This window comes from Eubalaena glacialis, chromosome 19, assembly GCF_028564815.1.
Source record: "Eubalaena glacialis isolate mEubGla1 chromosome 19, mEubGla1.1.hap2.+ XY, whole genome shotgun sequence".
NCBI classification, from domain to species: Eukaryota; Metazoa; Chordata; class Mammalia; order Artiodactyla; family Balaenidae; genus Eubalaena; species Eubalaena glacialis.
The window spans coordinates 24183574-24198144 of record NC_083734.1 but is presented as its reverse complement, the minus strand read 5'-3'; the positions used below and the strand labels follow the sequence as shown (position 1 = coordinate 24198144).

Genomic DNA, 14571 nt, shown 5'->3' with positions numbered 1-14571 from the left:
AAATTGTATTCCAAAAGTGGCAGCACCATTTTGCCTTCCCACCAGCAATGAGAGTTCCTGTTGTTCCACAACTCTGACAGCATTGGTGTTCTCAGTGTTCTGGATTGTAGACGTGTGATGGTTATCTCATTGTTTTAACTTGCATTTCTCTGATGACATATAACGTGGAGTATCATATCATATGCTTATTATTCTTTGGTGAGGTGCCTGTCAGAGTCACTGGCCCATTTTTTCATCAGGTTGTTTATTTTGTTCTTGTTAAATTTTAAGAGTTCTTTGTATATTTTGGATAACAGCCCATTATTAGATTTGTCCTTTATTTTTTTTTTTTGGAGTATAGTTGATTTACAATGTTGTGTTAGTTTCAGGTGTAGAGCAAAATGAATCAGTTATACATACATATAGCCACTCTTTTTTTAGATTCTTTTCCCATATAGGCCATTACAGAGTATTGAGTAGAGTTCCCTGTTCTACTGCGTTGTACAGTAGGTTCTTATTAGTTATCTATTTTATTTTATTTTATTTTTGGCTGCGTTGGGTCTTGGTTGCTGTGCATGGGCTTCCTCTAGTTGAGGCGAGAGGGGGCTACTCTTCGTTGTGGTGCGTGGGCTTCTCATTGCAGTGGCTTCTCTTGTTACGGAACACGGGCTCTAGATGTGCGGGCTTCAGTAGTTGTGGCTCGCGGGCTCTAGAGCGCAAGCTCAGTAGTTGTGGCACATGGGCCCAGCTGCTCCGTGGCATGTGGGATCTTCCCGGACCAGGGCTCAAACCTGTGTCCCCTACATTGGCAGGAGGATTCTTAACCACTGCACCACCAGGGAAGTCCTAGTTATCTATTTTATATATAGTAGTGTATATATGTCAATCCCAATCTCCCAATTTATCCCTCCCCACCTTATCCCCTGTTAACCATAAGTCTGTCTTCTACATCTGTGACTTCTGTTTTGTAGAGAAGGTAAGTTCATCTTTTTTTGGATTCCACACATAAGCAATATCATATGATATTTGTCTTTCTGTGTGTGACTTACTTCACTCAGTATGATAATCTCCAGGTCCATCCATGTTGCTGCAAATGGTATTATTTTGTTCTTTTTTTATGGCTGAGTGATATTCCATTGTATATATGTATCACATCTTCTTTATCCATTCCTCCGTTGATGGACATTTAGGTTGCTTCCATGTCCTGCCTATTGTAAATACTGCTGCAGTGAACACTGGGGTGCATGTATCTTTTCGAATTATGGTTTTCTCCAGGTATATGCTAAGAGTGGGATTGCTGGGTCATATGGTAGTTCTATTTTTAGTTTTTTAAGGAACCTCCCTACTGTTCTCCATAGTGGCTGTACCAGTTTACATTCCCACCAACAGTGTAGGAGGGTTCCCTTTTCTCCACATCCTCTCCAGCATTTATTGTTTGTAGATTTTTTTGATGATGGCCATCGTGACTGGTGTGAGGTGACACCTCATTGTAGTTTTGATTTGCATTTCTCTAATAATTAGCAATGTTGAGCATCTTTTCAAGTGCTTTTTGGCCTTCTGTATGTCTTCTTTGGAGAAATGTCTATTAAGATCTTCCACCCATTTTCTGATTGGTTTGTTTGTTTTTTTGATATTGAGCTGCATGAGCTGTTTGTATATTTTGGAGATTAATCCCTTGTCGGTTGCTTTGTTGGCAAATATTAGATTTGTCTATTACAAATATTTTCTCTCAGTCTGTGGCCTTTCTTCTCATTTTCTTGACATTGTCTTTTGCAGAGCATAAGTTTTTAATTTTAGTGAAGCCCACTTTATCAGTTATTTCTTTCGCGCCTTTGGTGTTGTTATCTAAAAAGTCATCACCATGCCCAAGGTCATCTAGGTTTACACTTATGTTATCTTCTATAAATCTTATACTTTATGTATTACATTTAGGCCTGTGATACCTTTTGAGTTAATTTTTGTGAAGGATGTATAGTCTGTGTCTAAATTCAGTTTTATGCCCGTGAATGTCCAGTTGTTCAGTACCATTTGTTAAAGAGACTATCTCTGCTCCATTGTGCTACCTCTGCTTCTTCATCAAAGATTTATTTCTGGGCTCTCTATTCTGTTCCATTGATCTATTTGTCTATTCTTTTGCCAGTGCCACACTGTCTTGATTACTGTAGCTTTATAGTAAATTTTGAAGTTGGGTAACAACATGGAGGAAGCATGATATTATTCATTGAAAGAAGCCAATCAGAGAAGGCTACATACTATGATTCCAACGATATGACATTCTAGGAAATGCTATGGTTGCTGGGGGGAACAGGAGGGCAGAGATGAACAGGCAGAGCACAGAGGATTTTTAGGGCAGTGAAAATACTCTGTATGATATTACAATGATGGATATATGTCATTATACATTTACCCAAGCCCACTGATGTATAACACCAAGAGGGAATCCTAAGATAAACAATGGACTCTGAGTGATAATTATGTGTCAGTGTAGGTTCATCAAGTGTAACAAATGTACTACTCTGGTGAGGGATGCTGATAATGGGGGAGACTATGTATATGTGGGGCTGGGGGTATATGGGAAATTTCTGTGCCTTCTGATTAATTTTGCTGTGAACCTAAAACTGCTCTAAAAAATATAATCTTCTACTATGTTCAGTGAAAGACACAAGTCACCAAAGACCACACACTGAAGGAAGTTCAGAAAGGACTATGAAACCCTCTCCAGAAAGAATAAGCACATAAAATATTAAATATCATTTCAGAGATTTATTTGACCATCTTACTCCTGATTAATGACCCTCTTAAGGTTCCATGAGCTTTGAATTTAAAACTTGATTTTATTTTTGCTTTTTTTTTATGTATATGAAACAGAGTAATGCCATTCGAAGGCTCAACGGGTTCAATGGGTGGGAATTATGTGCAGAAAATATGAAAATCATGTTAGCTCATGGCATACATGTTATTTAGAGTCCACTTTATATTGAACACCTGCCTGGGCTATGAAAACATCACGGCCGCCTGGTCTGTTGTATATAGATGGGAAACCAAAAGAACAGGGTTTTAACTTGAACTGGTCTTAGATGCCACATTAACCTGCCAATCGCTTCTTATCAATGTTACAAGCTTGCTTAGAAACATAAAAAGAAAGGTTCCTCTTCCCAAAATTAAAAATAATTTTGCATTTTAAAGATCCTTTGAATACATGCCTTATTTGTAATTCACCATTAACATAAATGAAAAATACACATTCTAACCGTAAGAAATAACATTAGGATTGTAAGGAATAAATTTTCCTCCTCAAAGTAAAAACAGAAGCCGGTGGAAAGAGTTACTTCCTATACAATCCTTTGGTCTCTCTGGAGACTTCATATCTGCATTTAAACTTAAGCACACTGGAAATGACTGCTAATGACATCTATCAGTCTTGGTCTTTTGTTTTCTTAATCATACGTGGGTTTTGGATTTCCACATCAGACAGCTGCTCAAGGCCACCTTTTCTGTACAGCCAAATACGAAGGTGTCTCCTTTCTCATCATATTGGCTGTGTTCCCTTTCCAGTTCTCTATCAGCTCTCTTTACCTGACCCGTCCACCCTTTGGCACAAATTCCCATGGTGCTTTCTCTGATGGACACAGCTGTCTCTACTTATTTTACAGTCTCATCATTGTATTCATACACAACTTAGGCAATCATGATTGTATTACACAAGAGCTTTTCAAACTCTTTTAGAAATTAAATGCTTGCATGAACAAAACAATATCCTCATTAAGAATCTGCCATTCTACATGGGCTTTAGTACTAATTCTTTAAGAACTAGAAACCAATCAATGGTGGAAAAATACTAAATGGGCTACCACGAATGCTATTCTCAGTATGCCTATCAGCTCCCCTGTCCTGCAATCCCTATATCCTGTACTTCTCACTGTCCCAGGCAAAACTGGCTTACAAGCATGGAATAACCCAAATTCAGAGAAACACACATAACCTATACCATGCTTTTTTCCACTTGCCAAAAGTTTCAGTCTGTTTAAAGGAATGGGGGTGGGGGGGGGTTGCAAAAATTAGGGAAAAATAAGCTTATTTAAAGTTAGGAAATGGCTCCATGTGTTCCTTGATTTTAAATATTAAGTCTTGCTCAATTTTGTTCAAAATGTTGATAAAAATCCCTTAAGGTGAAGTTGTATTTCAAAGAAAAGAAGCTAAATTTCTTCATACAAACATGTGTTAAATATCATCAATACCACGAACCTAACATCCCTTGAATAAATCTGGTCTATAGGGTTTTCAAGTAAAGTAAAATAATATGTAACTAAGAATGGTGAGAAAATGGAAGTATGAAATGAGATATATAACTACTATTGGCCAGAGTATTATAGATGAAGGGTTTGGGGAGATCTGCTGTGAAATGCTACAATGAACGGCATTCAGAGTGTGAGGAGAGAAATCACAAACTTTTGTTGTTCTTGATGCTTTCTGGACTTTTTTTTTAATGTAAACTATGTACTTAAATATAATATAGATAAAGAAGTACCCAAGTCAACAAAGTAAACATATGCGTGCATAAAAGCAGCACCCAAAACAAAAAACAGGACATTATAGAATCCCAAAAGCCCCTTCTCATACCCCCTTCCAGGTTACGCAGGTGTGTTCTGACAACGATACTAGACATCTATCTTCAAAAGATATCACTGGATTTTAATACATAGTTTATTACACTTATTTCCATCATTTATCACCAAGAAATGACAGTTGTACTTTTATACTACCCCATTTTTCAACATTTAACATACATTTCAGATTTAAAGAAATCCATACTAAATAGACTTCATGGCATCCTCAAGCCACGAAAGCCATTTTAAAAGCAGTACAGTCACAGAATAAGTGATAATCCTAATGAATCAGAAATTATTGAAAATTCACTACTGTGGACTCCACCCCACTTGACCAGGACTTGCTGCATGCCACTTATAAAGCACCTGACTGCAACACTAGACACACTAGTGATCCTTCCAGATCTCTTCTTCCTATCATGAACAATTCACAGAATATGAGACTAATATTTTAATAATACTTGTTTCAACTGTTCAGTAGTCCAGCAATACAGAGGGAAGCATTTGGGACTATATGGCAAAGATCCTAAAACAATATTAACTTAAAAAAAAGCACTCATTTTTATCAAACTCAACTGATATTTTGTGCTTCCTAAAGGCTTGTAAAACAGAAGCTCCTCCTCCTGAAAGGGGAAACAATACTCCAGATACTGGAGAGATACTCAAGAGCTGATCACTACAAAGGTGTAATTTTCAAATAAACTCATACTTCAGAAAAGCTGTGTACTTAACTCCAACATGAGAAAGAAACTTTGTTCCTATATGCATTCATATATTCATTCCTTTAAATACCCACCAGACTTATAATTCCCAGTTCAAACCTATATCACTTTCTCTAGAGATGACTACTGATCCTATATGAGTAACTTTCTTCCTTATCTGATAACTTTTGATAGAGTTGTACTACATTCTCAACCCTTTTGGCTAGCTAAACATCTTGGAAAAGAACCACTGATGCTTTGAAAGTAGAAATAGTTGTGATAAATGTTTTCATCTTTAGCAAATTGAGCTTTATTATTGTAAGAACCAAAAATAAGCATCAGAAATAATTTAAGTTAGCTAGAACAAATGGATATATTATACCTTGCATGATGGACCTACTTCCTTAATCCAAATCAAGATGAATAACTTCGCTCTCAAGGAAATTACTCTATAGCGTCAAAGATAGAACAAGTAGACAGAAGACACATACAATAACATAGAAACTAAGTATCTTAACAGAGGGAAAAATTACACTATAGAAGCATTCCCAAAGGGTATTGCGTAAAAAAAGAGGTCTGTAATCAAATAAATCTAGGAAATACTGAAATGTAGTAAATAAATTTAAACAGATTAAAATGCTAATCACCACTGGCATCCTCCAATAGAAGGCAGCATTTCCTAAGTTTATTTGACCAGGGCATCCTGATTTACACAGCACGTTGAAGGTCTACTGTTCTGTGGATAGATTTTGGGGATTTAGAAGAAGGAGAGGCTTCCTTAAACTAAGGGGATCAGGAAATACTTCATATAAGAACTAACATCTACACTGGGGCTAGAAAGACATGTAGGATTAAGTCACTGTGGAAAGAGAGACTGCTAGTGAAAAGGCCATTTCAGGCAGGAAAACAGAGCACTTGCAAAGAACTGAGATTTATGAGTGGCTCAAAGAAAATGTAGCATAAGCAGCATGAAAATGGGTTGTAGAAATAAAGATTTAGCAAGGACACTGGATTTTGATAAAGAAGGTTTTGTATGCCAAAAACCTTGAGAGTTCAGTTGGAAGGAATGTACAAGTTTACACTTGTTGACCACAGTTAAATCAAGTAAGGCCTTTGTTCCAATCAAAACACCTCAGAGTTTAGACGATAAATTATTTGATCAATTGGTAATACAGAAATAATGATTTTGTAAGTTCTTATCATTTAAATGTAGATAATAGATTAAATTATATGTCAGGGATATGCTTCAAAATAATTTGGGAAGGGTATAAATGAAAAAGATTGTCCACGAGTTGGAACATATTGAAACTAGATGATAAATACATGGTGGTTCATTATACTACTGTCTTTAAATAATTGTATATATTTCCCCAAATAAAATTTTTTTAAAAAATAACATTCAGGGACTTCCCTGGTGGCACAGTGGTTAAGAATCCGCCTGTCAATGCGGGAGACATGGGTTCAAGCCCTGGTCCAGGAAGATCCCACATGCCGCGGAGCAACTAAACCTGCGAGCCAAAACTACTGAGCACACGTGCCACAACTACTGAAGCCTGTGTGCCTAGAGCCCATGCTCCACAACAAGAGTCGACCCCGCCTGCCGCAAATAGAGAAAGCCCGTGCGCAGCAACGAGGACCCAACGCAGCCAATAAATAAAAAAAATAATTTTTCTTAAAAAAAGAAAAAAGGTATCAAAAAAAGAAATAACATTCATAGGAAATGAAATGGTATATCTATGGCCTTAGTAATTTAATAAAATGCAATATTTTTGCCATATCACTAAATGACTATATGTTTATCAAATAAGCAAAATGATTGAAAATCAAAGATACACTTCACCATTTTAACATGACTAAAAATTCACCTTTCTGCAAGAACTTCATGATTTCAAGTAAGACTGAAAAGTAAGAATACATACTATAGTCTCTCTTCTTCTGTTTAAAGGTATTTTCACTCTTATTTCCACTATAAATGGTTTAATTGAGAAAGTACAGTAAAATCCCACGAAAATATGAAATTTCTGTAATGTGCCAGTTTCTATATTGATCCTGCCAATTGACTCAAGGGCTTTACGTATTTTCTGTAAGTTAACCCAAGTCAGGACATTCCAAAAACAAATTCTTCTATTGCAAAATCTCAGACTGCAAAATACTCTCCCAGAAAAGTTGCAAATATCATCAATGTGCAAAAACAAAACTTTCTTTAAAAATAAATTGTAATTATAGCCTACAGTGCATAGGTTTTTGCTTAAATCTTCTTACTTGTAGGTCCTTATTTGAAACAAATACATTTCTATCACCCATTAGTTAAATAACAGACACTCATGCTGGTTGAGACAAATTTCACTCATACGTAGATATAAACAATTGAAGATACAGGTTATATCTACATGATTTTATGCAAAATTTAATTAGATCATCTAAGCTTAAAAATTACTATTATAATATAAATATAATATTTACTATTATAATATAAATAATACATTGCCCATTTTCTCCAACAAAACAGAGTATTGTGAAAAGCCTATTCTGATTCCAATGTATCAAAATTATTACAAAGCCTATGTCCTTTGACTCAAACTATGAAATACACAAATCTAATTATTTTAATTCTCTCTTTATAATAAAGTTTAATTTTTTCTTTTAAAATTCTATAGTGGGTATTAATCAATGAAAAATCTATAATGTTTATTTATCCACTAAAAAAAAAAACTAGCATTATTATTTATGCTAGTTTTTTTTTAGTGGATAAAGAATAATAAAAATATTATTAACTCTCCATTAGTAACTTACTTACATATATTAACTTCTCCTTAGTAACTGTGACAACTGACTTTATACCCTAGCATTTATTACAGAGAAGAAAACTGAAATCTATTGGCAAGTGTAATATTACTTTCAACATGCACAGCGCAGTAGAGCCCAGTGTTTAAATAAGGTTTAAATTTCAAAACATATATTGTCATTTAAATAAACTATCTTAACAAATAATGATTTGAGAGTTCTCCCCAATTTAACACTCAGCTGAGGCAGCAAGAGCTATCTATGAGTATAAAATTAAAATGGACCTGCAACAGAGATGCCTAACTTTGCAGAAGCCAATACACACATATCTTTGATTAACGAAAAACAACAGAAGACTACTGATAAGATGTAAAGACAAATACTCAGGAAAAACTGGCATCTAAATCTGGCTGAAATATTCATACTCTGTTCTAATTCACTCCTCTGTAGCCCACACACTTGGAAGAAATGGAAAGACTCATACATGATTCCTCTATTTTTCTACTTGTTTCAATTTTAATAATGAGTGATATAATTATAAGGTAATATATTACTGCATAAGATCTGTAAGAATTAATATGCTAAAACAGGCCATGTAATATTCAAAGCTTACTATATTATATATATATACTACATTTTTGAATGAAGATGTTATTAACAGATCTATGCTCCCCCAAAACTTTTAATTTATAGATAAAACAATAAAAAATCCTTCCTGGTAATCTATATTTAATCATTATTAAAACATCAGTAAATTTCTGATCAGTATGAAATAACTGACTGATAAGTGGGTTAATGCACTCAGTCATTCAAGAAATAGTTAATGAGAGCCTACATTGTGCCAGCCAATGTCCTAGGTGCTAGAGATACTAATGTAAATTTGTAAATGGTGTAAATTAGAACTTGTGATAAAACAAAAATATCTTAATGAACATGATCTCCATTATTATCTCTGTAGATCTCTGAGAGAAAAGATTACAAGATCAACGAGGTGAGTTGTATGTTGTATTCTTCTTCATAGGCTACAAAATGATAAACTATATATTACAATGAATTATTCATGTGTTATATATAGTATAGTATATATTATATAATGTATGCAATAACATATAGACTGTAAGATATTAACAAGAACATGAGCTCTTACCAGAAAGGAATAATGTCTACTACTCAGAGCTTAATACATGGATAAACATCTGATGAGTAAGTGTGTAAATAGTTGTGATATTTCAGGAGATGCAACAATATGATTGGGATTCCCTACACATAACAAAAATGAGCTCTGTTCCAACAGAACTATTTCTGCAGCATACACATAACAGATTCTCTGAAAAAACAGCTATAGCTTTGATGGTGAGTGTTAGAGTTAAAATACAAAAGAGTGAAAAACTATTGCTTTACTAGGCTGTAGTTAAAAAAAAAAAAAAAAAATCTAACTCCAGACAAGGCCCCTGTTGGAATTTCCAGCTTGCTGGCCTGCCTTGCAAATCTTGGACTGGCCAGCTCCCACAACTGCATGGGCCAATTTTTTAAAAAATAGATCAACTGATAAAACAATCACTCTCTCTGTATGACTGTGTCTGTGTCTGTGTGTGTGTGTGTGTGTCTCTGTGTGTGTGTGTGTGCATCCAGAATCTAGGTTTATTTCTGCAAATCCAGGCAGAGTTGTGACAGGTGGGGGAAAGAAGGAGTGAAAGACTGACACATTTCCCTCATGAATGATAATCCAGTTATGTCCACAAGTATGTTATGTTAATTAAGTAATTTAACAACATAGCTACACAAATCTAAATTAATCACAACGACTCAAGGAAAATATATAAGGAAAAGCTGAGGTATACAACAAGGCTTCCACAGTAATATGAAGAAAATGCGCTGTGGGTTGAACACATATACCATAAAATTATATTACTAAATAAGACATCACAGAAACATAGAAATACAGTAATTGAATAAGCATGAAATACTGATGTTATGATTCCAATTAGTCTGCTGATTCTATCAAGTAAGTAGTATAAACTCAATGCATATGATAGGAAATAAATCAAGTTGATACGTACTTGTGACAAAAAATTTTTTTGTGAAAGTACAGCTATCAAAGGCAGCAATTTTCTCCTGCAATACTACGACAAGGATCCTAAAATTAGAGGGAAAAAACCACAAAAGAAAATGTTAATGTGAAATTCTATAAACTGAACTATAAATAAGTTAAATCATCTAGATTTAAGTAAGTATGTACCAAAGGAATTTTTAAAAATCAAACGCTTCTTAAAGCATATAGGCTAGAAACATCTGCTTCTTAAATGTCAAAATACAGTCACCAAATCCTTAATATGATCAAGATAGACAAGATTAAAGGAAGAAAAGTCACAGGAGAACTACACCTCAAAATAAAATTTCATTTTCATTCATTATAAATCAAATGAATCTATCTTCATTAAGAATGTATGAGATCAATAAACTGCTGGCTATTTACTAAAAGTGTTTTTCCAGTGCTGGCTCAAAGTCATGGAATTAAACATAAAATGGATTTATACAACCTGGCACTTAAAATGATTGCTGAATTTCCCAACACAAGAGCCAAAATGAGAGAGAGGGAGGGAGGGAGGGAGGGAGAAAGGGAGGGAGAAAGGGAGGGAGGGAGGGAGGGAGAAAGGGAGGGAGGAAGGAAGCTCAGATAACTATTATTCAATGTAAATGAGACATTTCTGATTATTGAAATATTAAAATTAATCAGAATCTGTATTTCTCCCAAAGTTCAAGATTTATAACTAATTAGGGAAAAGTTACAAATTTTCAAAATTAAAATGTATCTGAAATGAAGTTATTTTATAAACTACATTTTAGAGTATTGTTCCTTATAACTGTTGTTAAATATTTAACTACTAGATCCACCCATTTTTTTCTTTTTTTTAATTTATTTATTTATTTATTTTTTAGCTGTGTTGGGTCTTCGTTTCTGTGCGAGGGCTTTCTCTAGTTGCAGAGAGCGGGGGCCACTCTTCATTGCGGTGTGCGGGCCTCTCACTATCGCGGCCTCTCTTGTTGCGGAGCACAGGCTCCAGACGCGCAGGCTCAGCAGTTGTGGCTCACGGGCCCAGTTGCTCCACGGCATGTGGGATCCTCCCAGACCAGGGCTCGAACCCGTGTCCCCTGCATTGGCAGGCAGATTCTCAACCACTGCGCCACCAGGGAAGCCCTAGATCCACCCATTTAAAAATGTTGATTTTTTTAATTTAATTAATTAATTAATTTATTTATTTATTTTGGGCTGCATTGGGTCTTCGTTGCTACACATGGCTTTCTCTAGTTGCGGCGAGCCAGGGCTACTCTTCATTGCGGTGCATGGGCTTCTCATTGCGGTGGCTTCTATTCTTGCAGAGCAAGGGCTCTAGGCACATGGGCTTAAGTAGTTGTGGCACGTGGGCTCAATAGTTGTGGGTCGTGGGCTCTAGAGCACAGGCTCAGTAGTTGTAGCGCACGGGCTTAGTTGCTCCGCGGCATGTGGATCTTCCTGGACCAGGGCTCAAACCCCTGTCCGCTGCACCGGCAGGCGGATTCTTAACCACTGTGCCACCAGGGAAGCCCAAAAAGGTTGATTTTTAATAAGTTAATATATCACTGGATAATTACATTATCCCAGAAATAACATGAGTACACCTCCTATGTCATATATAATTTTGTTTGATGTTATTTGAAGTTTAAATATACATAATAACTAGATCTTCAGTATGAATTACACACTATCACTGAACAACTTTTCTTTGTCCTATTTCATATTTTTGTATTGAAATCAAATATTTTTATCATTAATATCAAAGTCTTGGGCTTTTAGTTTGTATTTGTCAGGTATGTGTTTACCCTTCCTTTTACATTCAAACTTTCTGAGTCACTTTTTGAAATATCTCTTTAAAATCTAACCTGAGAGTCTTTTATTATAAAATTTAATTTTTGTTTTCCATGTTCCATGTGTTTTCTCTTTAATGAGATTAATAATTTGCAGCCATGACCTTGATAAGACATTTAGCATCATGGGGCTAGGAAAAATCTATCTGGTCCCTCGTTTAGCTCCATTGTGAAGTGCAAAAAAATAAGAATATTTAAAAGTCTTTTTTACATTTCAGAAATAAGCTTTGTTTTGATGAATGCTAACAGGAAAATTACATTTCCCATCATAAACCAGTAAACATATAGAAGTACATATATTAAACAAAAAGTTATATATAAAATGTTATGTTATACATATAAAAAGGTTCCTCAAAGCAATATTTAAACTTCATATGTTTGCTCAGGCACTTTTTATTCTTTTCCATTTCAGTATTTCACAAATGGGTCAAGACAAAAAGTTTGAAAACATTAAGAAATCTTAAGAGCTACTTATATTTGGCAGAATTCCGAAGACATATTTGTGACTTCTTTATTATTATTATATCAAAGTCAATGATAATGGAAATGCGCTACATGCACAGGAGGTATGTTATCTTGCACAAGAAACACATGAAAAATTGCTTACCTTTTGTTGCAATGGAGATCATAGATAGGTGTTTTAAACTGAATGGACTTGACCATCTCCCCAGTACGAAGTGAATATAAATCCACACAACAGTAAGGTGGACTTGTGCTAAAAAATAAATAAATAAATAAATACATACATACATACATAAATAAATAAATAAAGACAAAAGCTATTATGTTTTAACAGGTGGGAGGGCCAATAAATTTTCTTACTAACATAATACAAGCAAATTGATTTGGACTTTAATCAACAAAATTAGCAACTGCATAATGGTGAAATACTGAAAGCTTTCACCCTAAAATCAGGGATTAGAGAAGAACACTTGAAGAATATGACCACTCTACTCAACACAGTATAGAAGGTATGTGCGTAAGAAATTACTACAAGAAAGAAATAAAGCTGCAGTTATTTGTGGGAATTTGATTGTATAAGTATAAAACCTAGTAACACAAAGTTGCAATATATACACAGACAAACCCATAATAAAAGACAAACCATTAATATAAGGGTTAATATGTAGATTGATACAGTTCAACCCTAATCAAGAATCTATCAGAAACGAGACCTCTTTCTAAAATGTACATAAATATGCATTCTAAATGATAAGATTTAAATTATAAAGACAATGTGTTCCTTCATACTAGAACAGATGAAGAGATCAATGTTTTCACCTTAAGAAAGTAGGAAAAGAAGAGCAAGTTAAACCAAATGAAAGTGGAATGAGGGAATTAATAAAATACAACAAATCAATGAAACAAAACTTGAGTAAGCAAAAGAAAAAATTAAACAAAACTAAACCCAATTCCTTGAAATAGATAATTTGAATATTCCAGTATCTATAAAAGAAACCAAACTCATAATTTAAAACTTCTTACAAAGAAATCCTTAAAAATGGCTTCATTTGTAAATTCTACTAATCATTTAAACAAAAAAGTTTAGATATTCTACACAAACTCTTTTATAAGATAGGAGTCACCAACTTATTTTATGAGGCCAGTAACACATGATCCCCAAAATAAATACTTCACAAGAAGCTACCGATATATTTATATATCTCATGAATATACATAAAAAATCCTCAACAAAAACATTAACAAGTTGGGACTGCCCTGGTAGCGCAGTGGTTAAGAATCCACCTGCCGATGAAAGGGACACGGGTTTGAGCCCTGGTCCAGGAAGATCCCACGTGCCGTGGAGCAACTAAGCCTGTGCACCACAGCTACTGAGCCTGCGCTCTAGAGCCCGCGAGCCACAACTACTGAAGCCTGCGCACCTAGAGCGTGTGCTCCGCAACAAGAGAAGCCACCACAATGAGAAGCCCACGCACCGCAATGAAGAATATAGCCCCCGCTCGCCGCAACTAGAGAAGGTCCACGCGCAGCAATGAAGACCCAACGCAGCCAAAAAAAATAAATAGGAAGCAGATCAGTGGTTGCCAGGGACCAGAAAAGGAGGGAAGCTACAGAGTACAAAGTGGCATGATGGGTGCCACTTTTAGGGCAATAGAAATGTTGCTGTGTCTTGATTGTGCTAGGGACTTAACACAAGTGCATACAATTGGTGAAAGTGGAGATGGGAGAGAATCTAGTAAAACTTGAACTTCAACCTCTAAAATTGACACAAGGCAAAAATTCTTTTCTTAATGTTCCCAACTAATTAATCCAGTCCTCTGCTGAGAAGCAATGAGTTAATAATGAACGAAATCTAACATTTTGCCAGACCAACTGGGAAGGAAAAAACAGCTTGTCACCTTCAATTAGCAGCTCATTATAGCCACGGTACACTAGAAACTTGAATTCTGATCATTTCACTGGCATCCATACAATGTCACAACTGAGATTCTTCCTGCAGAAAGCCTTCAATAGAAGTAGACAAAACAAATGCTATGAAGGCTGTTTAGAGTTGAATGAACAAGATTTGGTAGATCTAAAAATTCTATTTATATATGGAAAAAACCTCTTATTCAATGCCTAATAGAAAAAGA

General features: G+C 35.2%; 1 protein-coding gene across 4 annotated transcripts in view; it reads right to left on the bottom strand.

Annotated features, from left to right (window-relative positions):
* The window catches only part of BCAS3 (BCAS3 microtubule associated cell migration factor), a 595828-nt gene that overhangs the window by 442977 nt on the left and 138280 nt on the right, over window positions 1-14571 (bottom strand). For all 4 annotated transcript variants that reach the window (XM_061176783.1, XM_061176782.1, XM_061176784.1 and 1 more), the window contains exons 8-9: window positions 12585-12692; window positions 10132-10208 (exon numbers count right to left, since the gene is read on the bottom strand). In XM_061176783.1, the coding sequence (XP_061032766.1) occupies window positions 10132-10208; window positions 12585-12692 (185 nt within the window). The remainder of the gene's footprint in view (window positions 1-10131; window positions 10209-12584; window positions 12693-14571) is intronic.